The sequence below is a fragment of the Hippocampus bargibanti genome, linkage group LG03 (genome assembly GCF_051943395.1).
Source record: "Hippocampus bargibanti isolate YZ-2025 linkage group LG03, ASM5194339v1, whole genome shotgun sequence".
In the NCBI taxonomy this organism is placed as follows: Eukaryota; Metazoa; Chordata; class Actinopteri; order Syngnathiformes; family Syngnathidae; genus Hippocampus; species Hippocampus bargibanti.
This window is the reverse complement of record NC_142736.1, coordinates 9366314-9393427: the sequence shown is the minus strand read 5'-3', so window position 1 is coordinate 9393427 and position 27114 is coordinate 9366314. Positions and strand designations below refer to the sequence as shown.

General features: G+C 41.3%; 2 protein-coding genes across 6 annotated transcripts in view; one reads left to right on the top strand and one right to left on the bottom strand.

Annotated features, from left to right (window-relative positions):
* Positions 1 to 1137: 1137 nt before the first annotated feature.
* On the bottom strand, positions 1138 to 26731 carry LOC148900239 (lactase-like protein). Of its 5 annotated transcripts, none has more exons than XM_088991833.1 (14): positions 26393 to 26731; positions 26151 to 26312; positions 21528 to 21688; positions 20701 to 20788; positions 13854 to 13963; positions 13629 to 13757; positions 13466 to 13559; positions 10978 to 11034; positions 10589 to 10750; positions 8920 to 9194; positions 7569 to 7695; positions 7292 to 7491; positions 7150 to 7213; positions 1138 to 3699 (listed from the first exon to the last, which is right to left on the bottom strand). In XM_088991833.1, the coding sequence occupies exons 2-14, from the start codon at positions 26269 to 26271 to the stop codon at positions 3584 to 3586; spliced, it is 1704 nt and encodes a 567-aa protein (XP_088847959.1). In that variant the 5' UTR covers positions 26272 to 26312; positions 26393 to 26731; the 3' UTR covers positions 1138 to 3583. The 5 variants fall into 5 exon arrangements, with proteins under 5 accessions (XP_088847959.1, XP_088847955.1, XP_088847956.1 ...); XM_088991829.1 differs by lacking the exon at positions 13466 to 13559 and adding an exon at positions 6953 to 7010 and having other exon boundaries at positions 10978 to 11032; positions 13662 to 13757; XM_088991832.1 differs by lacking the exon at positions 13466 to 13559 and adding an exon at positions 6953 to 7014 and having other exon boundaries at positions 3557 to 3699; positions 10978 to 11032; positions 13662 to 13757.
* The window catches only part of LOC148900233 (uncharacterized), a 236690-nt gene continuing 215003 nt past the window's right edge, over positions 5428 to 27114 (top strand). Inside the window, exon 1 of the mRNA XM_088991828.1 lies at positions 5428 to 5727. The gene's annotated coding sequence lies outside the window, so the exon portion shown is untranslated. The remainder of the gene's footprint in view (positions 5728 to 27114) is intronic.

The following is a 27114-nucleotide window of genomic DNA, read 5'->3' as shown; positions in this document are numbered from 1 at the left end:
CGTGGTTTGTCTTTTCCAGCATAATCCTTACGGAGAATCTCCAGTGCTCTTCTTCCATCACCTCTTGCGTCTCTCATGACCAGCGATAGGCTCTAATTGTCCAGACATTGCACCAACTCTGCATATGCCTCTGCATATGCCTATGCATTCTTAGCCTTGTCTTCGGCGAGAGCTTCTTCGCTATCTTCCTCAACGGCGGCCAAAATAACGTCTCTGAGGCCTCGCAACTCCATGTGCGCCAGGAACCTCGTCTCCCAGAGCTCGTAGTTTTTCTCATCGTCATCAAACAAAAGTCTAAACCATATTTGGCCTGTGGTACTGGGCCAATAACCTATTGCACAAACATCATCGTTGACGCTGCTCAACTCTTTGCTACTTGGAGTGGAAGATGGAGACCTGGTTTCCTGACAAGTCGAAGTTGGTCTAAGTAAAGACAATACAGTCTCACTGTACTGCTTATTGAGGTGACTTGTTGACGGGATAAATAGAGGACAAGCAACTTTGGAATGATATTCCAACGTGAAGAACTGCGCATAAATGGAATATGTACTATAGAAAGTAAACCTACAGACAGATTATTCCGTTGTTTGTCTATTTCTGTTTTTCATTTCATTTATTGACCATGTGAGTTTTTCTATGCAGCAGTGTTCCCTATAAATTATTCTACCCACAAACACTGGGGCACAGTACTTGGGGAACTTCCACCACTGCTATGGCATTCTAGAGAATTGATGCTGCCTCTCCCTCCCAGCAGAGACCAAACGAGGATGTAAAATGTACATTTTTTTTTTACAATTATTGTAAATGCTTAAAATTTTAACCTTAAAATTTCATGAGCAAAAAAAGTATTTGAAAGAAGAATGTGAGATGAAAATAAATATGCTGCAGGTTGAATGAGATATAAAATCAGAAGCGAGCGTTTCAAAGAAAGATACATGAGACACCTTTGTAAAGATTTTTTTTAATCACATGACAATTATTTATTGTAGTCACCACAACCTACATTTTAGAACATTCTTGGTTGTGTGTAATTTTTCAGCACACTATTTACATATGTTGTATACTGTACACCAAACAGTATTAAGGCAAAAGCAAGCCATAATCAATGCTTTCCACTGAGAAATGTATCTATTTTTTAACTCAAGTGCTGCAATGTGATGGCAACTCTGAAGACAAGTTCTCGTTGGTTATTTTCTGCCACAGACCTGGGCCCATGTGGATAATTCTAGCCTTCGGTTGGAAGGTCAGGACAATCAAGCTTCTTCAGATCATTGAGCGGCACAGTTGTAACAATGATAACGATCTTCTTGACCCAAAACAAAGTACATTGTATAAAGACTGGAAATAATTTTTACCACCCCGAGTGAGAATATGAGCTTTGTTGTGTCCTTGCTGCAAAAGTGTTTTGATGTGACCACATTATAAATAAATATGACCTCTCTGAAACTGAACACACAATGAAGAATTGTGAAAAATCTTTCAATTCTGTGTCGCTCCTTTCCAACGGCAACAATGTTTGAAAAGTCTAAATTGAGAGCGCATGCAGCCTTAAAGGACAGCCGACGCCTCCGGACAAGTTGTGTCCATAATTTGTAAAATCACTTCAAATGACTTTTACTGAGCGTATTTTACAAATATTCTAACCGCATATAGCTATATTTTACGTTTTAAGACTCGCGCTGAATATTCAGGAAGTCTTGTTTTTGAGTTGGTGATCTGAAGGTCAGGAACGCCACTGACCGAGAAAGCGACACACAATGCATTTTGGGTACTTTGTTTGGTCTGAAAACATCGTGTTGATCTGTGTTGATGGCGAAATTAGAAGGAAAAACACATAAATAACGTGATGGTGAATCGTTGTGTGTTGCACCAAGACTACTATTTGATACTAGTTGACACAAATTCCAAGCAGACAAATCAGCTCATTTCCAACGGAGCTAGGGCGCCATCTTGTGCATTTTCTGGGACGCTACATTGGAGTCCTGATGGCTCGAATTGATACGGAAGGACTTCTTTCGATCGATTGCAAACATTTATGCTTTCGTCTTCAGAACTATTTGAATCATATTCATAACTGGATGAGTAAAAAGAAAGCATCTTCTCCGAATCTGAAGCCATTGTTTTGATTCTAGAGCAAGGCAAGATGTCCTGGCGTGATGTCACGAACAAGTGGGCGGGACCTTCTGAAACTCGCCATCTCCGAGGTCATTTTGAAGTAGTTTTGGGACACTTTAACTCATTTTTATTGGTGTTTTGCATTTGACTAAAAATATCAGCCTGCGTGTTTTGGGTATTTTAGATGTTATATAACATTTTTCTGATGTCAGTTAGGAAACACAAAAAATGGTGTCGGTTGTCCTTTAACTTTGGTGGAAAACCAGTGCTTCCGCCTTCTTTACTCCTCAGCATCAGCAGTTGATGGACACTTAATTCCAACATGACATCCATAGATACAGCCAGTCACTCCTGGGAACTTCTCATATTTGTGGAATTGTTCACAAGTGGCACCTCAGACAGTCCAAACTATTCTACATCCTGTTGCTTCACTGGGACCACATCAATCACCACCAAAGTGAACAGACCTTGGTGAGAACCGGGTACATGTTTTCCTGTTTAAATCCAGTACTTCTTTATATGTACATACGAAAGCAGTCTTGGAAAGTTCTTTAATCCAACTAATAGTCTTCATATAGATATTAACAATACACCACGCTTCCAAACCATATATGCGCTCCCTTTCAAAAACAATACTAAAATGAAGTTAAAGATGCCTCTTTGCGATATTAATATAAATTCAATTGAGCTGTTTTTGCAATTGTCTTGTTTTCATCCAGAACAGAAAAAATATTTGATTGGTTTAAAATAAATGCATGTTTGAAAGTTACAATACCTCAAACAGCTGTGTCAGTGTAAGTGCTGATGGTTGTTTGTCTATGTATGTCTTGCAATTGGGTGGCAACCGTTTCAGGGTGTCCCCACTTCTTGTGAGGATAATTGGATCAGGAAAATTGTGGATAGATGAATTTCCTGACTTTTTGACATGATATATTTTTAACACATAAGTCTGTTATATTAAATTCCTAGCATCTGAAAACAAATGGGTGGTCGAGTGGTTCGCGCGCCGACTTCACAGTAATGATGTCGTGATTTCAAATCCCGCTCCGGCCTCCCTGTGTGGAGTTTGCATGTTCTCCCCGGGCCCGCGTGGATGTTCTCTGGGTCTTTCCTCCCACATTCCAAAAACATACATGGCAGGCAGATTGAACACTCGAAATTGTCCCTAGGTGTGACTGTGAGCGCGGATCGTTGTTTATTTCTGTGTGCCCTGCGAATGAATGAGCTAAAAACGAGATGCTGATTCAACCCAATGATTATTACACCGTTGTGCCTTATTGTGCTCCTCACTGAAAGGACAAGTGTGCAGTGTTAGACTTAGAATATGAAAAGTTTATTCAATCAAGAACACACATACTATATCATTACATTCTGATGACTTTATATGTGTTGTTGATTCTGACTGATCCACTTATTTTTTCCAGGGCCACTGAAGTCTGATCATGTCAAAGGGGGGTGCATGAGTGTCTCAAAAGCGCCTTTGCAGCAGGAACATGACGAAGACCGCACCGAGGAGGATGCACAGTGTACACACGGTGGGAACCACAATCTCCGTCACCATCTCCATGTGGCCAATCAGTGGATCTGTAACATAGAGAAGAGAGACTGAAACATCAGAAACCTTGGGCAATCTACACCTCTTCATTATCAGTTTAAAACAAAAGACCCCTGATGAGATGAACAAAGACTACAGTACTCTTATTTTTCAAACAGTTGCTCACTGCTTTTCACTGTGATGTCTTCTGGCCTGCACATGCTAAATTAACATGAGAACACTGAGATTTCAAATCAATTATTGCCTTCACCTCAATTCAATGTACATGTAATAAAGAAGTACCATGAACTTGCCAACCAAGATTCAACACGAGTTGTGTTTCTGTCTTTTCAAAAGACAGCAATGCCTCAGTCTCGAATTGCATGTGAAAGAGGAGTTCATTTCACAAATGTTCATCCCCAAAATGTTATAAAAGTTCGACCAACGCAGATGCTCTGGTCAGGAAGAGACAGAGGAGGCTCTTCCTGGTCAGAAAACAGGTCTTTGGGGGTACACGAGTCACTCCTCAAGACCTTCTACGACTCTGCGGTGGCCTCAGCCATTCATGATGGCATAGTTTGCTGGTCAGGCAGCATCTCCGGGACATTGAGAGAGACTGGAACAACTGGTCTGAAGGGCCAGCTCTGTCCTGGTCTGCTCCCTGGACACTGGATTGCAAGAGGAGGATGCTAGCTAAGCTAACTGCTATGATGAACAGACCCTCCCCAACCCCTCCAGGCCACCCTGACAGCATTGGACATATCAGACAAGAGACTGATACGCTGTAGCCCCGCACTGCAAGAAGGAGAGGTACCACTGCTCGTTCAGGCCGACTCCTGGCAGGGCAATTGAATAGATGCCCTGGCTCACCCATTTTGAATATGCTAATATTTATGTTATCATTTACATTTACTGATATACTTTTTGTTCTTCAACTTCTCCTTTTCATCATTTTTGCTGCTATAAATAAAGAATTTGTTGATATTGACACAAATAAAGGTTTCTTATCTTATCATATATTATTTTGTACTCGTGAATTTAACTTGGGGACAAAACATCTGAAAGACAACTAATGTGGTGACACAGCAAAGGATAACCATAAAAATATTGTTGTTCATCGATATCTCTGTCACAAAGTCAATCAAAACTTAAGATGATCTTCTCTCGAGTTGACGATGGCATCGCTGATGCACGTGGACCTCAAGTGTCTGTAGTTTCACCTCAGTTAAAATGTTTTGGGACAATTATTCGTGCGATTGAACGAGACGGTACTGACATTTGATGGATATTGCAAATAATTAAGCATTTAAAGTACTTTAATAATAAAAAGTGATTTGTAGTCTGTCAGACAGATGCCTGGATTCTGCAGCCCTCTACCAAGCTATTTATTGAGAGTATATGCACATTTAAGTGCTACATTAGTAAAACATAGTTTTCTTGATTATAATACCACACCCCTGGGCGTTCTAAGCGCGAACAGCTGTAAGCAATAAAACATTGTCTCTTCCATGAACTGATAAATTTGTAACCTGCCTAATGAGCTCTTCCTGTGAAGGAATTTGAAGTCGTAAATTGCTTCTGTGATAAAGGAGTTTCCCAAGTCCAAAATTCTGTCCAAGGCCAGATCCCCTAGATCAGGGGTCGGGAACCTATGGCTCGCGAGCCATATATGGCTCTTTTGATGATTGCATATGGCTCGCCGATAAAACTAAACACATACTGTCGTTTTTTTCGCCGTTCATTTCCCGTTGGGGCTGCAGTTGGCGGAAAGCGCAATTTTGATTGGATGACACTGACCTAGAATGACCGAAAGCGCCATTTTGATTGGATGATAGTGGCTGTCCCGGCAAACTACAAATATGGCCGAAGCTGTAGTCCAAAGATGAGTGTCTTGGTGAAAAACTACAAATATGGCCGAAGCTGTAGTCCAAAGATGAGTGGCACCATTTTTCCCCCAGAGGAGAGAGCTGAAATGAAGGCAGGTGTGCCAGTAGCTGAAAGCCATTCAGAAATCAGAAAGGCTCTCGCCAGAAGCAACCACTCCTTAAAATAGTCAGTTGCAACACTGCTCAGGTTCGGTTCAAGTACTGCTCTAGGAGTTTACCAAGACAGTAGAGTTCAACTGTGTAAAGACCAGGGTGGCTGACGGTGAAAGAACCTGTTATTTTAACCGTTTATTTGATAATTTGATTTGATGGTTTAATGTCAAAACCAGCCTGTTAAGCCTTCAAATGTAAACCTAATTGCTGTTTGTGTTTTACCTTCTTCAAAGGTTTTTCACCTTGCAAACTCTCAAACTTGCAATCTTGGAATCAGCTTGCAATCTTCCAATTGTCTTTTCAATGAGAAAAGAGACGATTAAGTCCAAAATAAAAGAGGAAAATGAAAGGAGAAATCTGTCTCATCATTGGAGTCAAAGAGTGAAGTCCCAGTGTAACCCCGGTCAACACAGCCAAAACCCCTTTTCAAGTTAGGGGGAGAACTCAAAAAACCAACATAACTTGACAGTGGCCGTTGAAACAGGTAAACGCCCCTTTAAATGAGCCCAACTAGTACACTTCAGCATGAATGCACCGGAGCATTAGAGGAGAGAAAATGTTCTGATTCTAATTTGCAATGAAACAATAGCATCGATGAAACAGTCGAATGTCAGTGACATTTTAACAAGCCCCATGTTAACGTTAGCCTCAACATACTTCTGCGAGAAGTAGATTGCAGATAGCAAGTGTGGAAGCTTATGAGCCGTGTGCAGGCTAGCTAGCAGTAACTTCGCCTCTGGACCGGCAAATTGAATTTCATTCTGATCGTTTGCCTGGATTTTTACCAATCACAAGGAACGGAAAACCATTCATGTTAACGGTGAGTACTATCACAAAGTTATTTTCAATAATACATTCTGATATTTTGTTGAAAAGTGGCCGCGCGTGCGCGCGTGTGTGTGCGCGCGCGCACGCGAGCGTTTGTATGTGCGCGCGCGCGTGGCTGTCACTGAAAAACATTTCTAAATATTTTACTTTTATGGCTCTCTTCGTCAAAAAGGTTCCCGACCCCTGCCCTAGATGAAGATGACAGTTTAACTTGCTCGAGTCACACACGTTGAATAAGTATATAACAGCATGAAACTTTTAAATATAACTTCTTATTCTGTCTAATCTCTATCATAGTCAATGTTGTATTTTTTTACAAAATAAATATTTAGTTCTGCAAGTACAAAGAGTGATAATGTGATTTGAAAATCCTGCATTAGCTAAAGTCATGCAAAAGGAATCGTCATGTATGTATTTGCAATTTCTACACTTGTACCTGAACTTCATCATCAAGTTGCAATCCTGAATGTTCCTGACCTCCCTGGGATTTTCTTCTAGCTGGGGGGGGGGGGGGGGGGGGGGGGGGGCAAAGCAAAGAAAATCCTCATTAGATAGCATAACAATTTGTGTTTGGTTCAATTTGGCTTATCGATCCTAGCTGTAAAAAAAATCAAAACACAAAATTGTGTTTACCCGCTGCCTGGAGCTGGTTGCTGTAAACACATGTCTCGATTGCTTTCCTCTTCCAACTCTCCACCTGTGGGATTCCCCAAAACTCCATTAATCCCATATGGTCTCGTGGAGAAATCATCTGAAATGTGTTGTGTGTCGATACCTCTCTCTGATTGGGGAAGCCATTTGAGCTGATGATGCGTTTGTAGTACTGGACTGAAGCCTTTGGGTACCGTGGTTTATTTTTGTTCCTGAAGTCCACATAGTAGAGGCCAAATCTCTCGGAGTAGCCGACATCCCACTCAAAGTTATCCAGGAGAGACCAGGCGGTGTAGCCTTTTACATTAACCCCGTCTTTTACAGCTGGAACAAAAACGAATTTAAAAAGGTCGACAGGAATGCTGTGTAACTGGAAAACGTCATCAGCATGGTGGCCTCACCTTTAAGCATCTCATTGATGTAGTCTTTGAAGTACTGCATCCTCCATTCATCACACAGGTTGGTGCACAGCGTCTTTTCTGATACACCGTTTTCTGTCACATAGATCATCGGGTTTCCGTACTGACTCTGTGGGAGAGAGTTACAAATACTATTTGACACATTGTCCTGCCATGGTATGAAGGATATGTCCTTGCCGTTGACCCTTTCACGCACCTTGTAACATGATAACATGGGAAACTGTCCACTGTAATAACCGCTGTCCCTCAAAGAGTTAATACAGTGATACCTTGGCTTACAAACTTAATTCCCAGACAGAGTGTGTGAGGCGAAAAGTGTGTATCCCAAAAATTAATTTCCCATAGGAAACCATTAAATTGAGAATAATCCTTTCCCAGGTCCCCATAAAACATAATTTTCTACTTTCTAATTTTCTAAGCGTTAAAACTACACAAAATATACCTTATTTTATGTGTAATAAATGTGCTGTGGTATTATAATTAAAGATATTAACTGTACTGTATAATAAAGTCATTTTATTTACCTTTGTGATGGTCGTTGATGGTTTGATGGAATGGAGTGGCCGGTTTCATCAGCATTAAACACTTGATGAGGAACGTAGCCTTCTTCTTTGACCATCTTGAGGAATGAACCCTTGTAGGTGCTTTCTCTGTGATAATTTTACTCACTTGTGTTCTGTTTAGCTGGGTTGATAGCTTTTTGCATCAGGTGTACAGATGGCTTGTGCGGGTTATTTGTGGAGCCTGATTGATGGGATATTTTAACCTTCCAGTCTACACTTTGCCTTTGAACTATAAAAGTTGAAACAAGTCCAAATGTCACTGTTTTCTATCCATTTGCTCATTCTATCTCTGTCGTCTGCCTGTCTCTTTAAAGTTTAACGGCCTCGCTCTCTCTCTCTCTCTCTCTCTCTCTCTCTCTCTCTCTCTCTCTCTCTCTCTCTCTCTCTCTCTCTCTCTCTCTGTCTGTAACCCCCACCCCTTCACTGCTGCGTTCTTGACCAATCACGTGGCTTTAACCAAAGACCGGGGGCTGGGAATAGAGGACAAAAAGGAGGAGAACGGCCTCGTTCGCGAACGACACATCACTCATTGTGGCAGCTCCGTGTGTATTCTGAAAAAAAGTTTGTATGCCAAGGTAAAATTTTCATAAATTTAACGTTTGTAAACCAAAAAGTTCGTAAGCCTAGGGGTTCGTAAACCAAGGTATGACTGTATTTCACTTTTTAAAAAACATTTCATTATGTTTAATAATACAGTGCATTACTTATTTTGTTCCGTGTAATCATAATGAATGTTAAAATCTGAGTTATGTTTTGGTTTTGTTGTGTACCTTGACAAAGTTCAACGTGCGTCTGAAACCCCAAGGCACAGAGTAGAGCCATTCGGAGCCAGGGTCGGGCCACTCTGGGTCAACCAGCTCCGCCAGGTCCCGATCTGCAAAGTAGCTGTCTCCAATGCTTGACGGGTAATTTTTTTGCGTGACGTAGCGAGTCGTGAAGTGCCCGAGGCCGAGGAAGTCACAGGTACCCCTGATGTCGCTCTTTTCCTGCGCCGAGAATACGGGGAGACGCGATGCTCCAAGGCCTTGTTGGCCACTCTTCCTGCCTTATGGTGAGTAGATGTTCGTTTAGGTTCAAAACAATTTGGACAGGGACACTTCTTATCCTATCATGGCAGTGAAATAACCATGATTAGTTTAGACTTACAGTTTTCATTTCTGACTTTCACAACAAATGACAAACCTCGATTTTGGTGAAGTGGGTATGTTGTATAAAATATGAACGCAAACAGAACAACAATGATTCGAGAAGCTACCTTGAATTGAGTACGCTGCAAAGACACGTTATGTAATGTTGAAATTGATGTTTTTTTCCCTGTTGTAAATATGCTGTCATTTGCAATTTGATGCTTGCTACACATTTCCCCCAAAAAAATGGGAGAGGAAAGAAAATGTAGCTCAGGATTGCTTTCAGCATGAATAAATAAATAAATAAATATTGTACTGTACATACTGTACTGTACTGTACATACTGGACTGTACTGTACATAATGTATATACATACATACATTGGATTGGATTGGATATGCCTTTATTAGTCATAGATACATACATACATACATACATACATACATACATACATACATACATACATACATACTGTACATACTGTACATAAATACTGTACATACATACTGTAAATACATAAATACATGCTGTACATACAGTACATACATACACACATACTGTACATACATACATACTGTACACGCACGCGCGCACACACCCATACATACACACATACAGACAGACAGACAGACAGACAGACAGACAGACAGGTTACATTCTACAGATAAACCGGTTAAATGAACAATGTCATGATGGATACATCCCCGAAAACCCCAGTTGTTTACAAGTCAGGTCAAGTCACCACTTTCTGAGCAATTGCATCAGCACATAGTTCAATGGTTTCAGAACTATGGTTTCTTAACATGTAATTGCAAGGAATTTAGGGATTTCATCTATGTTCCACAAAATCATCACACCTAAGCTTGCATTGTTGCTGTCCAAATATTTCTCAGAACTGGTTGAAGGCCAAATGAACACAGAGTAAAAATGAGCAGAAAGTACCACGTAGCACAGGGTTGTCAAACTCGTCTTTTTTTTTTTGCTGCGGGCCAAATTGTCGTTACGATTTCCCCCCAGGGGCTGTTATGAATTTGGGGAAACAATTAGAATGTTTTATCTCAACCACATATTACATGGAAAATGCACAACAAATTAAGAAATGACTAGTTTTCAAACCTGAAGTCAAGAATAATGACTGTTCTTGAGGTGTACATGGGAAAAATTGAAATGTTGGTTCGGACTTTAGCAAGCAACTTGGAACTTGACATGCTTGATTTGCTTTCATGGGCCTAATAAGATGATGTGGCAGGTGAGATTTGGCCCTCGGGCCTAAACTTTGTCCTCTGAGACGTAGCACATAAGCAAGACGTACCAATGTATTCTTTCATAACCTGAGGGTAGTCTCCCCTGAAGATGGGTGTGGCAAACCATCCCAAATAGAATTGGATGTATCGCTCGGCTGCTTCAATGTCTTTCTCGTTGCTGGCGTCCACTGGTTCACCCCAGTCAGCGGTCAGTGAGATTCCAATGAAACCTTGACGCACAAATATTTTCGTGTCATGATGACGTCATGTGCAATCCTCATGTTTCTATATGCAAAACAATACTTTTCATGAAAACTAGTAAAACGTTTTTCTTAAATTAACAGACCCACAAAAGTCTAACTGTGTGGGGGGAAAAACTTGGGCATAAGAGGTTTTTCGCCCTGCAGTAAACAACAATATGAGAATTTTAAGTCATCTAGTTCAATTTGCTTGATACCTTTCTGTTTGCTCCTCCATCCCTTGTCATATGTGTGCCACACCTTAGCATGTGCCTGTGGTAAAACAAATAGAATAGAACTCCAGTTTGCAAATGTTTTAATTGAATTCAAATCAATCAAAAAATGCTCCATAAACTCCAACTAGTCCAAAATTCCTCAGCCCGGATCATGACCAAAACCTCCTCCTTTCACCACATCACTCCTGTCCTCCAGCAGCTCCACTGGCTCCCTGTTAAACTTCGTATTGAATTCAAGATACCATCCATAACCTTGACCTACTTCAAATCTCCGTTCCCTCTCGGGCCCTCAGATCCTCATCCTCCCTCCACCTCTGTATGCCCTCTGCCAGTCTCACCACGATGGGGTGCAAAGCTTTCAGCCGCTCTGCTCTCAAACTCACTTCCACCCAACATCCGTAATATTGACTCCCTTCCTACTTTCAAATACCACCTCAAAACCCACCTGTTTAAAATTGCTTTTAATGTCTAGTTCAATCTGCTATTTTATTATTTATCATTTTATTCATGGTTTTATTGTTTTATGTAAAGTGTCCTTGGGTGTTCAGAAAGGCGCTTGTAAATTATTATTATTATTATTATTATTATTATTATTATTAACACAAAAAGTCTGTCGGCCCATTCCATACTACTCTGCACAAACAAACAAAAACATAAATACATAAATAAATAAACAAATACATAAATAAATAAATAAAACAGATGAGGGCGGCCCGGTGGTCGAGTAGTTAGCACGCTGACTTCACAGTGCAGAGGGCATGATTTTGAGACCCGGCCGGTCCTGCCGCCCTGTGTGGTGTTTGCATGTTCTCCCCGTGCCCGCGTGGGTTTTCTCCTCCGGTTTCCTCCCATTATTCAAAAAACATGCATGGCGGCCTGATTGAACACTCTGAATTGTCCCTTGGTGTGAGTATGAAAGCGTTTGGTTGTTTGTCTCTGTGTGCACTGTGATTGGTTGGAAACCAATTCCGGGTGTCCCCCACCGAGTGCCCGAAGACATGGAATAGGCTCCACCACCCCCGCGACCCTCGTAAGGATAAAGCATTTAGGAAGAAGAATGAATGAACTAAAAACGAGATTCAACCGAAGGATTGTGCGTGACAGATGCGCCTGAAGTGCTCCACACTGAAAGGACAAGTGTGCAGTGTTAGACTTCGAGTCTGAAAAGTTTATTCAATCAAGAACACTCATACCATATCATACAATTCTAATGACTTTGTATTTGTTGTTCATTCTTGCACATTCTCAGATTGATCCACTTAAAGTTGTGTCCATAATTTGTCAAATGGCTTCAAATGACTTCTACTGGGGGCGGCCCGGTAGTCGAGTGGTTAGCACACCGGCTGCACAGTGCAGAGGTCGCCGGTTCGCGTGCCGGTCCGGCCTCCCTGTGTGGAGTTTGCATGTTCTCCCCGGACCCGCATGGGTTTTCTCCGGGTCCTCCGGTTTCCTCCCACACTCCAAAAACATGCATGGCAGGCAGATTGACCACTCCAAATTGTCCCTAGGTGTGAGTGTGAGAGTGACTGTTGTATGTCTTTGTGTGCTCTGCGATTGGCTGGCAACCAATTCAGGGTGTCCGCCGCCTCGTGCCCGAAGACAGCTGAGATAGGCTCCAGCAACCCCCGCGACCCTAATGAGGAATAAGCGGTACGGAAAATGAGATGAGATGAGATGACTTCTACTGAGCGTATTTTAGAAAGATTCCACCGCATATAGCTATATTTTACGTTTTAAGACTTGTGCTGAGTCTTGCTTTCGAGTTGGTGACGAGTCCGTACGTGACGTCACTGAAGGAACGCCCCTGACTGAAAAAAAAGGATACATTGTAGCAATCACTCCATCACGTCAATGCTTGTTTGGTCTGAAAACCTCGTATTGCACCAGAAAGAGCGAGAAGAGTGCGTCCAAGCTCCATGTATGGAATTTATCAGGCTGTAGAAACGGGCTGATTAATTTCGCACAGGAGCTCGGCGGCCATTTTATGCCTTTTTCTTTAATCGATTGCAAACATGTATGCTTTTGTCTTCAGAACTATTTGAATCATATTCATAACCGGATGTGTAACAAGAAAGCATATTCTCTGAATATGAAGCCATTGTTTTGATTCTCCAGCAATGCAAGACGTCTTGGCGTGACGTCACGAACTGAAAATGCCCAATTCGCAGCACAATTTTTTGCAGATTTTTGACACTTTAAGTCATTTTTATTGGTGTTTTGCATTTGAATAAAAATATCATACTGCATGTTTTGGGTATTTTAGATGTTATAAAACGTTTTTCTGATGTCAGTTAGGAAAAAAAAGTGATGTCGGTTGTCCTTTAATTTTTCCAGGGCCACTGTGGTCTGATTATGCCATAGGACAATTTTGCAGTGTTAGACTTGAAACACTTGTGTGAGTGTTTCAAAAGTGCATTTGCAGCACTGTACAAACAGTGGGAACCACCATCTGAAATGAAATACAGTCCCTTAATGATATGGTGTGCAGCTCTATAAGCTCCCATTCCTTTCATCTTCAAGCCTGGTGCATGTTCCGCCGTTTCATATCCTTCCACAGCAATGGACTGGAAATGCAAGCCTTCTACAACAATTCTATTTTCATGGCAGCTAAGGCATCTTTAGTCTCTACATACCCAGGGATTGTTGAATGTGATCCAATACTTAACTCGGCTGCCGAATCTTTCAAAGCATAAATTGGCAAAGTCATTGAAGTAGTTGACCATGCTGACGTTCTGCCAGCCACCATATTTCTCCTGCAACCCCTGAGAGGTTGGACAATAAAAACATCTCCGATTTATTTCAGGTTAAAATAAAATTTCCCAACATCCAAAAATTAATGTTAATAATTTGTTGGCAACCTGTGGTAAATCCCAGTGGTACAAAGTAACCATAGGTGTGATCTTATTTTCCAGCAACATGTTGATTAAGTCATTGTAATATTTAATTCCTTTTTCATTGATGTATTCACCTGAAACACAAAATTACATGACAAAGAATGAAGTCAATCATTTGACGGGTTCTAGACTTAAAAAAAAAAAAAAACATGCCATTGCGATACTACATTTACAATTGCATTGTATGCTTGTTTTAAATTTTATCCGCTTTATCTTTGTCACATTCGGATTCGGCAGCATTTGTCTGTCCTGCAGTGATGTATCGTTTGCGAACGAGCCGGTTCTTAGAGCCAGATCTCTGAAGTGAACGAAGAGCGCCGGCTCCTAACAAGGAGCCGGAAATGGCAGCCGACTTTTTTTCCCTCTATTCCCCGCCCCCCCCAGTCTTCGGTTAAAGCCGCACGTGATTGGTTAAGATTCGTGGTAGAGGAGGGAGGGGAGAATTACTCACACGCAGCAGGGAGGAGAAGGGTTAGGGACACAACTTTAAGGGTTAGAGAAACAGAAGCACACTCTGAGTCGCACATGAAACAGGAAAGGAAGACGACAAAGAAAAAACAAAAGTGAAAAGGTGAGAAAATGGATAGAAAACACAGTGAAATTTTGACTCGTTTCAACTTTATTGATAGTTCAAAGACAGAGTGAAGACTCCCTTCAGTAGAATTTGAAGAGAACAGACAAGCAAGGGAACCAGCTATTAATGAAGTTTTAGTGTGTCTGCCTGCATCTGTTGCTGCTGCAATATCACAACTTCCAAGATGTACAACCCACAGCTCCTTGAGCCACTTTATCCAAAAAGCTATCAAACCAGCTAAACAGAACACAATCGATGAGGAACTAGGTAAAATGATTGCAAGGGATTTTCAGCCATTTTCAATTGTGGCTGACAAAGGATTCAGAAAATATACTCATGCTCTCACCCCAATGTATGCAATTCCAAGAAATACATTTCCCCATTGTTGGGCTATTAAAGGCTTTCTGATTCTGGTTCTGGAAACACTTTCTCAAAGAATCATATCAGAATCATATATGACAAAGAACGTGCTGCAGTCCAAGAACGGGTCAAAAAAATCACAACTGACTGCTGGACATCCCGAACCACGACATTCTTCATGTCAGTTACATGCCACTTTATTGAAAATTTGAAAGTGGGGACCTGTCTGCTGGATTGTTTTGAGTTCAATGAAAGACACATTTCTGGGAACTTAGCAGAGGAGCTGGGGAGGTACTGCAGGACGCATGCACTTTGGAGCCATTTGAGAAGGTCACTGGAGATCAGTGTAGACAGGTGCAGTGGACAAATGTTATCACATTATGCTGTTGTTATTATTATTAAATTATTGTCATTTTTACTAGTTGATATGGCATTATTAATATGAAAAGCAAATTAGCGACAGCTGATCATCAGACCAGGGTAACCACAGGGAAAGTGAAAGTTAGTGGATGCTCTCTGTGCACATATAAATAAAGCCATATAAATAAAATTATTTGATATAGTGTATTTTTTTACATGAGTAATTTGTTTTTTGCATAATTTTACATGGTTTTGGTACTTAATTAGTTTAAAACTGAGGAGCAATTTGGGAGCCATAATGAGCCATGAATGAGCCCAGCCAAAAGAACCGTGTTGAGATCTTCAGCGCTTTCGCGATGCATTTGGGAGAATAAAGAGTCGAGAAGGTCCTCTTGTTTAGATCATACAAGTAGGATATTTATTGCCGAAGCACAGACAGCACCCGCTGCGTTCATCGTCATACGAGAAGTTCAAAACATATACACAAACTGGCTTTTATCGCTGTCAAGTCACGTGATGTCGCGTCGTGGCTGGGTTGCCAGATCAGTTCAGTATTACAGCATTACATAAAATGAGGATACAATGTAACTTTCTCAAGAGGTTATGGGTCCAGGAGACGTTTGGGAGATAAAGTGAAGCCAAAAGTGTATCCAGACTTGGAAGAGCGGTGAGCAAACGAGGCTATCGCTAACCGGCTAAACAGCGGTCAAGATGGATCGAGGAAGGGCAAGCAGGCACCTTCGACTGGTATTCGACGGAGATGAAGATAAGTACGAGATATGGGAAACAAAAATGCTCGGACATTTTCATTTATTGGGACTAAAGAAGACCGTGCTAAGCGAGCCGGCGACGAGTTCTGATATGGCTACGGATGCAGAGAAAAATGCCGATGCGTATGCCGAATTGATAAATATGCTTGATGACAAGAGCCTATCACTAATAATGAGAGATGCACCTGATGATGGAAGAAAGTCTTTGAAGATATTGAAAGAATATTATGCCGGGAAAGGAAAACCGCGGATAATAAATCTGTACACCACGCTCACGTCGCTTCAAAAGAGGAACGATGAAAGTGTTACAGACTACAGTAAAGTCTCGTTATATCGATATCGGATATATCGATAGTCCCGGTTATATCGATACTATTTCTATGCACGTACGGAGAAAATTACATGCAAACAGGGTCGGATATATCGATAGTCCCGGTTGTATCGATATTTTTTCGGACTCCCTTGAATATCGACATAACGAGACTTTACTGTATATCATCAAAGCCGAAACCGCCATCACAGCACTCCGAAATGCGGGAGAAACTTTGGGAGATGGACTACTTGTTGCCATGGTATTAAAAGGACTACCAGCAAGTTTCAAGCCATTTGCAATCCATGTAGCGCATTCAAATGATGAAATCAAGTTTGCAGATTTCAAGACGAAGCTACGGAGTTTTGAAGCCACTGAGAAATTGAACACTGAGTCAGGGGACAGTGTGATGAAGACACAGGGTCGGAGTGGACGACAAACCACCAAAACCAACACCCGTGACCAGCACAGTGATGACACAAGCATAGTGTGTTTCGAGTGTGGGATCGAAGGCCACAAAGCAAGAGAATGTCGACAAAAGACATGGTGCAGTCATTGCAAAAGCAAGACACACAAAGACGCAACGTGCAGGCGTAAGGACAAGGACAGACGAGATGACGCCAGTAAAGCGTCAGAAGACGGCGACACCGACATTGTACTCAAGATGAGGGACAGCAAGACCAGAACCAGGGAGCAGTTGGGTCCCAACATCCGAGAGAGGGGATTGATGGTGGACACAGGAGCCACTTCGCATATCATCACTGACGTGAACATGTTCAAGAATTTTGACAGCACGTTCAGACCAGAAAGACACCGCGTGGAGCTGGCGGACGACACACAATGCAGCGGAGTCGCACATAAAAGGGGAGATGCTGAGGTGGTTTTGATTGACATCAAAGGACAAAGACATAAAGCAACGCTGAAAGACGCTTTATACATTCCTTCATACCCCCAAGACATTTTGTCTGTAAAGAAGGCAACCACCAACGGGGCAACAGTGATATTTAAAGAAGGTAAAAATTCACTGATTACGAAAGGTGGGACAAAATATGGTATACATGTGTATGGAAAGTTGTACTATTTACATATTGAGAAAGAGACACAGATAAATGAAACAGATGAAAACACATATGGCATGAGATTAAGGCCTAAGACTAGTGAGGTCTTTCAGGAGCCTAATAAGAGAGCCCAAGAGTCATGTGTACAAGACAGGGATGCACCCGAAAGTGCAGTCACAGAGAATAGGCCACATGAACATAACATCACACAACAAAGTGACACAAATGATGAACCTGCAAATAGAAGGTATCCTACTAGGGAAAGAAAGAAACCTAGTCACTTTGATGATTTTGTGATTGAGTATAGCGATAACGATGGGGCACACACCACAGTAGACTACTGTTACAGAGCTGTGTGTGGTGTTCCGCAAACATATGCAGAGGCTATGAGATCAATTTATTCACAAGAATGGGCAAAAGCCATGGATGAGGAAATTCCGTCATTAAATGAGAACACATTTACTGTAACAACCCTACCAGCGGGCAAGAAAACAGTGGGGGGTAAATGGGTATATACTATCAAACGTGATGTAGATGTCAGAGACAAATATAAAGCACGATTTGTAGCAAAGGGCAAGAGCCAGGTGGAAAACATAGACTATGGAGAGACGTTTTCACCAACAGCCAATCAAACAGGTATAAGAGTGGTGCTTCAAAAAGCAGCTCTGGAAAATGGAGAAAAGGATGATGGTCTAGTTTACAAACTAGAAAAATCACTTTACGGTTTAAAACAATCTGGTCGAAACGGGAACAAGGTCTTACATGATTATTTAACCAATAATGAGTATAAGCAAAACCCAGGTGATTATTGTATGTATGCCAAAGAGTCAAGAAGTGACAAGGTGATCAAAATCATATGGGACGGTGATTTCATTATTGATGACTACCAATACGCAAAAACAATTGTGTTTAAATGTGAAATGTGTAAGACAGAGTTCACATGTGTAAGACAGAGTTCACATTGGTCTGTTTATCTTGGTTTACATTACAGCAAGAGTATAAGTGGGGGTGTTGAGAAAGTTACATTGTATCCTCATTTTATGTAATGCTGTAATACTGAACTGATCTGGCAACCTAGCCACGACGCGACATCACATGACTTGACAGCGATAAAAGCCAGTTTGTGTGTCTATGTTTTGGACTTCTCGTACGACGATGAACGCAGCGGTTGCTGTCTGTGCTTCGGCAATAAATATCCTACTTGTATGATCTAAACAAGAGGACCATCTCGACTCTTTATTCTCCCAAATGCATCGCGAAAGCGCTGAAGATCTCAACAGTTAACCGGAACTCCCATCACTAGTGTCCTGGTCCGAGGCCCCTCCGCTAGTTATTTTTCCCCAGTTGGAGTATTACTCGGTGCAGTTTCTTGTGTACTAAACTTTTATTCGTTTGTTGAGTACGAGGGTTGGTTCACTCCTCCATGCCCTCCTCCTCTCATTTCGGTTATTACTTATTATTGAGTTGAAGCAGATTTATGTGGGACAGGAAATGTGAGACAATCTCTTTTTGTCAATGGATGCTACAGCTACGTGTTTGCTTTCAACATTTAGCCTGTAGTCGACGTGCACGTTCCACCATGATGTCCCTGATCCACTGGTGAAAAGATGCTTTGATCCTCTCCTCTTTCATCTGGAACTGCTTTATGTAACAAAGAGGGTACAAAAAGTGCTAAAGATGAATGACTCCGTGTCTTTGTGTTCTAATATTGTCTGTGTGGTCATATTATTTGTTTTTTTTTGTTCTTTTGACTTCAAGACGGCGCCGCGAGAGTCGCTGCTTTTCCAGCAGCTCATGTACAGTAAAGTCTCGTTATATCGATATTCAAGGGAGTCCGAAAAAATATCGATATAACCGGGACTATCGATATATCCGACCCTGTTTGCATGTAATTTTCCCCGTGCGTGCATAGAAATAGTATCGATATAACCGGGACTATCGATATATCCGATATCGATATAACGAGACTTTACTGTATTTTGTTTTTCTACTTTCATTCCTATTATCACTTTGCTGCTGTGAAATGTAAATTTCTCCACTGCGAGACTAATAAAGGCAAGTCCAATCCAATCCAATATTTCTCCTGGTCCGTATTTTGGAGCAGCGGATTTAGTTTGTATTTTACGTTCGGTACTTGTTTTCGTTACTTCATTCAATAACTTGTACGGAACTCTGGTCTCTCTCTGCTACTTTGAGGATTCTAGATAATTATTCCTAACGAGGCGAGACTCTCTGTGCCTCGTTCAGAACGTGACAATCTTCACAAGTTAGTCAGCGGTGCTGTAGCCTATTCAAGCCGTAGTAGGCAGGGTCCACTCATAACTGGTTGCCAGCCAATTGCAGGGCACACACAAACAAACATTCACCCTCGTGATGGGAATTCCAGGTCTTTTCAGAGAGCCGGTTCTTTTGGCTCGGCTCACTAAAAAGATCCGGCTCTGATGGCTCCCAAATGGCTTCTCAGTTTTTTTTTTTTTTGTTGCTTAAATTAATTAACTACCAAAAATCATGTACAATTATGTGGAAAAATGAATTACTCATGTAAAAAATACACTATATCAAATATTTTTATTTATATGTCTTGATTTATATGTGCACAGAGAGCATCCACTAACTTTCACTTTCGCTGTGGTTGCCCTGGTCTGATGATCAGCTGTCGCTAATTTGCTTTTCATATTAATAATGCCATATCAACTAGTAAAAATGACAATAATTTAATAATAATAACAGCATAATGTGATAACATTTGTCCACTGCACCTCTGATGATCAGCTGTCACTAATTTGCTTTTCATCTTAATAATGCTATCATACCAACTAGTAAAAAATATAATAATTGAATAATAATAACAGCATAATGTGATAACATTTGTCCACCTGTCTACCCGAACGACCCCCTTCCCCCCTTCTCCTCACTGCTGCGTGTGTCTGTAATTCTCACCTCCCTCCTCTACCACGGATATCGACCAATCACATGTGGCTTTAACCGAAGACTGGGGGCGGGGAATAGAGGACAAAAGGCTCCCATAACCGGCTCCTTGTTAGGAGCCGGCTCTCTTCGTTCAATTCAGAGATCCGGCTCTAAGAACCGGCTCATTCGCAAACGACACATCACTAATTCACACTCACTATCACAATAAGTGATCAATTAACCTACTGCCCGTGTTTTTGAGAATGTGGGAGGAAACCGAAGGGCCCGGATAAAACCCACACAGATGTAGACAGAACATATGCAAACTCCACAGAGGAAGGCTGGGAGCTGGAGTCAAACCCTGCACCTCTGAACTGTGAAGCAGACATGCTAACCAAACGTCCACCATGCAACCACACTGGCAAATACTTCCTGATAAATTTACATGTACTGTCTACCGGTGCATTACCTTTGATTCCACTTGTTAAAATTCTTGGCCAGGAGATGGAGAAACGATAATGATTCAGCTTCAAGTCTTTCATTAAATTAATGTCATCCTTAAAACAAAGGACAACGTTGCAATGTCACATGTTTGCCTTTTTATTCCATTCAGAAAAAATAAAACATTTTAGGTCAAGTGTGAAGTATGAAAGGGTGAAGCATACTTTTGCAACACACCTAGGTTCATACTTGGACCCATAACTGTAGCAACATGCTCAACAAGGAAAATAATTTTGCCTGGGCGCTGTGTGATGATGCACTGTTGACATTTCGGCAGATGAGTAGCCGAAAGAAAACAATACGGCAGGGCACGCAAATGGACCAGTTCCATTTGTCTAAGGCAAGGGTGTCAAACTCATTTTTTTGCCTCGGGCTACATTATAGTTAAGGTGTACTCTCGGGAATCGTTATTAATATGAGAAAACCATTAGCATGCTTCATCTACTTCACATGTTACATACAGAAGGCACAACAAATTAGTGAATAACTAGTTTTCAAATCTGAAGCCAAGAATAATGACTGTTATTGTGGTTTACATACGACAATTTGAAATTTTGATTGGGATTTTAGCAAGTATCATGGCACTTTACACCCTTGATTTGCTTTCGCGGGCCGAAGAAAGTGAGGCGGCGGGCCAGATTTGGCCCATGGTCCTTGACTTTGACACCTGTAGTCTAAGGGTTGGTTTCTTCAATGCATTTACAATCAGTGCAATGAAAGGACAAAAGTAGGGAACAATATTGTAGCACTCCAGACATCAATAAAAGCTAAATATTCATTTTAGTGTTTTCTCACCTTAAATTTGTAGTACCCATCACACGATGAATCCCCCGTTTCATTTTGAAATATGTTTCCTTTTTTATGGGAAAATGCGTCCCAGATGCTCATTCCCTTGCCATCGACATTCCAAGCTCCCTCTGTCTGATAAGCAGAACTTCCTGCCCCCCAGGTAAAACCTGCAGAGAAAACAGTTACTCTTTTGCATAATTTTTCTTCATATGCAAATGAGTGTTAATGGTATGCTGATAAGACTTTGTTTCCCCTATTTAGCTAATTCTTCCACCACAATAATCAGGATATTGTTCAGTTAGTACTACAGCCTTAGCTTTGTGAAGGTAGCATTTTAAATACACTTGCGTTGGAAATGACGAGATAGGACAGAGTAAAGCCTGAGAGGAGGGACGTGCTGGAGCCAAAATTCGGCCAGTGATATTCTTTGACGGCGGTGTGTGGTGGTGTTTTTAACCGGCTGTAATGTAATGTGCTAAAAAAAATAAACATTGTTGGCCACTTTGGTTTGTATTGTTTGTTTGGTTGGTATTAATTCCCCAATTTTTCACACCACATGACTCACCAAAAAGCATTTAATTACAATGACAGAAACACAAACACACGCAAGAAACGTATACATTCAGGTACATATTAATTCTTTGTGAAGAGTGCTGATCTGCACAGGTCCGTTTTGTAGCCATTTTATACCAATAATACATGCTATGTTTGAAACTACAAATATTTCAAACCACTTCCTGCTATGTTTTACGTTTACGTTTTAAGACTCACGCTGAATATTCAGGAAGTCTTGTTTCAGAGTTGGTGACGATTCCTGACGTGACGTCCCAGCTCCTCTGCTAAGTTCACAGGAACAAATCAGCCCTTTTCCAATGGAGCTTGGGCGCCATCTTGTGCATTTTCTGAGAGCTACATTGGAGTCCAGATGCCTCAAAATGATACGGAAGGACTTCTTTAATCGATTGTAAACATTTATGCTTTCCTCTTCAGAACTATTTGAATCGTACTCATAACTGGATGAGTAACAAGAAAGCATTGTTTTGATTCTGGAGCAAGGCAAGACGTTCTGGCGTGATGTCACGAAAAAGGGGGCGGGACCATCCGAAACTCGCCATTTCCAAGGTAATTTTGAAGCAGTTTTGGGACACTTTAACTCATTTATATTGGTGTTTTGCACTTGACTAAAAATATCAGCCTGTGTGTTTTGGGTATTTTAGATGCTACAAAACGTTTTTCTGATGTCAGTTAGGAAACAAAAAAATGGTGTCGGTTCTCCTTTAATGGTGGCAGGCCGGTACTTGAGTGGTTAGCACGCCGGCTTCACAGTGCAGAGGTCGTGAGTTTAAGACCTCGCTTTGTGGAGTTTGCATGTTCTACCCATGCCCGCGTGGGTTTTCTCCAGGTACTCTGGTTTCCTCCCACATTCCAAAAACATGCATGGCAGGCTAATTGAACAATCTAAATTGTCCCTAGGTGTGAGCATGAGAGCAGATGGTTGATTTTCTTTGTCTGCCCTGCAATTGGCTGGCAACCAATTCAGGGTGTCCCCCGCCTAGTGCCTGAAGACGGCTGGAATAGGCTCCAGCACCCCTGCGACACTAATGAGGAAAAAGTGATGGGTGGATATTCTAGGTAAGGAGTCGGGAACCTATGGCTCGCGAGCCATATATGGCTCTTTTGATGATTGCATATGGCTCGTCGATAAAATACATATTCTCGCTTTTTGTCTGTTCATTTTCTGTTGGGGCTGCAGTTGGCGGAAAGCGCAATTTTGATTGGATGACACTGACCTAGGTCAGTTGAAACAGGTAAATGCCTCTTTAAATGAGCCTGACGAGTAAAAACAAAGTACAGTAAAGTCTCGTTATATCGATATTCTCGGGAGTCAGAAAAAATGTTGATACAACCGTACTATCGATATATCCGTCCTGCGCCGAGCTGCATTTAAAAAAAGGGGGGGGGGGCAATACGTAAATGGGGGATCTTTGATATGGCATGTAATTTTATCATTGGGTTCATGGATTGCGTACCTCGCATGCTTTTTGTACAGTAGTGAAATGAAAAATAAACTTATGCATTAAATAAACACGTCAATGCAAAATCCTCACGTTGTTTTATACACACGAAACCACGAACGCCAACATGTACAAACATATGAAAAACAGTGATTGTTGCAAGTGATAAAGATATCTGAATACAACACAATTAAATACATGTATGGAAAACGAAATCTGCAACGTTTATACTACTTACGTTGATGACATATTCTGCGGCACATCGAACTCTTTCGCGATGGAGGATTTGCTCCTTGTTGGATTCTCCTCGGCAGCCACTATTGCCTTCTACTTCGTTCCGAGATCACAATTCTTACGTTTTCCCATGGTTTAAATTGGTGTTGAACAACAGTACTGTATATAAGCTCTGCTATGCCTTTTTTATTGTGCTCGCGTACGACGGTTCAAAACACGGAAGCTGCTAGAAAATGGCGTCTGCTACACTGCGCAAGGCACGGGAGCTGGTCACGTGACCAAGTCACGTGACCAACGGCGCGACCGATACAGATTTCGATAATGGTGGTACTGTATAGAAACCCCTAAGCGAATATCGATTCACCTTAAGTATCTTTTGTATCGATATAAACTTAGCAAAATGGCCGGCGGGAGATCAAAAAGATCACCGTAGTAACCGGATTATCGTAATAACCATGAATCGTACTGAACAGAACTAATACATAATAAGACTAGAAATGTGCACGGGAAATGAGAATAGTATCGTAATAAGCAGTATTATCAATATAACCGATATCGATATAATTAGACTACTGTACTGTACACTTCAACTTGAATGCACCGGAGATTCACCTTTGTGGAGAGAAAGGGTTCTGATTCTAATTTGCAATGAAATAATCCCATCGATGAAACAGTCCAATGTCAGTGACATTTTAACAAGCCCCATGTTAACGTTAGCATCAAAATACTTTTGTGAGAAGTATGTTGCACAGCAAGTGTGGAAGCTAATGAGCCGTGTGCGGGCTAGCTAGCAGTAACTTCGCGTATGGAGCCGGCAAGTTGACTTTCATTCCGATCGTTTGCCTGGATTTTTACCAATCATGAGGAACTGAAAACCATTCATGTTAACGGTGAGTACTATCACAAAGTTATTTTAAATAATACATTCTGACATTTTGTTGAAAAGTGGCCGTGCGTGCGTGCGTGTGTGTGTGTATGTGTGTGTGTGTTTGTGCGTGTGTGCGTGTGTGTGCGCGCGCGTGTTGTGGCTCTCACTGAAAAACATTTCTAAATATTTTATTTTTATGGCTCTCTTCGTCAAAAAGGTTCCCGACCCCTGTTCTAGGTAATCCCTAACAGTGTGAAGTAGCATGGCAGGTTCCAAAACAAATGACTTCTTGACTTGAGGACTTTCATTTACTTGTACAAAGACTGAATAATATTGATTTATGTTCATTCATTCCTTCATTTAACAATCTCATTTATCCTCACAAGGGTTGCTGGAGCCTATCCCAGCTTTTTATGGGCAGTCGGCGGGGGAGACCCTGGACCAGGGGCCATAACCAATCGCAGTATATTGACAATATTGACTGATTATACTGTTAAATTGGATTGGATTTATCTTTATTTGTCTCGCAGTGGAGGAATCTATATTTTGCAGCGTGTTCGACCGGAAACAAATTCCTTTTGTGTTCTACATACTTGGCAATAAAGATGATTCTGATTACAGCAGCAAAGTTATGAAAGGAAGATGAAAGGAATGGAAGTAGAAAAGAAGAAAAGAAGTAGAAAAACAAAATACAGGAGTTGCTGGAAAGGCAGCCACTCTTGCGGCACCATCAAATTATTGGAACAATGCTGATGTTAAACAAGTACGACCTAAATACAAAATTGCCCAAATAAATATGGCAAAGGGGGGTGAATTTTTAAATGACATATTTGTGTTGGTTTCGAATTGCTTGTTCTCTAGCCACAAGGGGACCCAAGCCAGTGTCTTATTGTGCCGGTCCCAAGCCCGGATAAATACAGAGTGTTGTGTCAGGAAGGGCATCCGATGTAAAAGCTTGGCCAAAACAAACATGCGAATCAAACCTCTGAAGATGGAGGACTGATTCGCTGTGGCGACCCCTTACGGGAAAAGCCGAAAGGAAAAGAAGAAGATTTGTATTGGTTTGTGAATAATTAAAATCCCTCATGGCAAAATAAATACATTCAATAGAGTAGAGTCGACTCCTGCATACTCACAGTTTGGCACAAATGGATTCACATTTTTACACTTTTTTTCTCCCAATGTTTTTTGTTCTTCATTTACGGTATTTCAAAACATTTTTCAATACTTTACTTTGTGTTTCATTAGTTTTTCAGTGCACTGCCCCTGAGTTTCATCAAAAATATATATTTAATGATTATTAGCATTTGTTATTACATGTTTGATTAATTGAAGAATTGTAGTATATTTTGCTGAATTGTTGGATATTTTGAGTGCAAAATAGTTATGTAGTGGAACAGCAGTTAAACTCCCATGGTTTTGAAAATGCCCCAAACAACTATGCAAAATACATTCACTACTCCTGGACGTTTAGGACTTTTGGTGAAAGAAGTTTGTTGTTTGGACACTTACCTGTTGGGAAGGTCCCGTAATAGAAAGATGTTCTTTCAGTTTTCGCCCATTCAAAGTCCTCCTTCGCTGACATACACAGCACCAATGCAAACACATGGCATATCTTTAGGCACCTTCGCATTGTGATGTTTTTTGGGGGGGATCCTTATTCTTTGATCACACCTGCAGTAAAGAACAACCGACGTAAAAGACTGCACTTGAATAAAAAAAGGCTCAAATGAGGACTGAAAAGTTGAACGCACAAGTATCAGATGTCCAGGTGTTGATCAAAAAGTTTTGATGAAACCCTCCACCTCAGGAATCATATTGTCATTTGGAAAATATTGCTGGATGTGACTCTGGATTCATTTGAGCCAGCTGTAAGACACACTGACACAAAAGCCTATGAGAGACAAAAAATATGCCAGCTTGTCCAACGCTGCCAGGACAAGGGACATATTTTGTGACTGTCGCTTGAAAATTCCAAAATATAGTGACAAATGAAAGGGGATAAGTTCCCTGTGAGGACACCCTGGCTGCGGTGTAGCTCTCCCAACAACGGGCTGGGCTGGTCCGCCTCCATGAACAAGTACATATACATGTCTGACCTGCTACTTGTCCTGCATTGGAAAGTTGCGGGAAGTTGCTCGAACGCAATGGAAATGTCTCCAATCTTCTGGGCTCGTTGAATGGGGCACCACTGTCACCAGTGAGCAGTAACAAAACACAGCGAAGCATCCAGGGCATTTACTGCTTTCATCAGCTCACACGTAGCAAGTCCACACACACATAAGCACGCGTGCACACTTCTATTTAAAATCAGTGAAGTGTGAAAATCTGCTGCGGCTATCAGATCTTTTGGAGCAAGTAGTTGTTGCCACTGCAAAGGCTATGGGATGCTTAATTTAGAGGACAACCGACACATCCGGACAAGTTGTGTCCATAATTTGTAAAATCACTTCAAATGACTTCTACTGAGCGCATT

Coding starts and splice junctions, on each gene's coding strand:
- LOC148900239 (XM_088991833.1), bottom strand. CDS start 26,271: ATGCGAAGGTGCCTAAAGATATGCCATGTGTTTGCATTGGTGCTGTGT. Junction 13,560..13,628: donor TCACATTCAACAATCCCTGG/GTATGTAGAGAC, acceptor TTGCATTTCCAG/TCCATTGCTGTGGAAGGATA. Junction 11,035..13,465: donor AGCTGCACACCATATCATTA/AGGGACTGTATT, acceptor TTGTTTTACCAC/AGGCACATGCTAAGGTGTGG.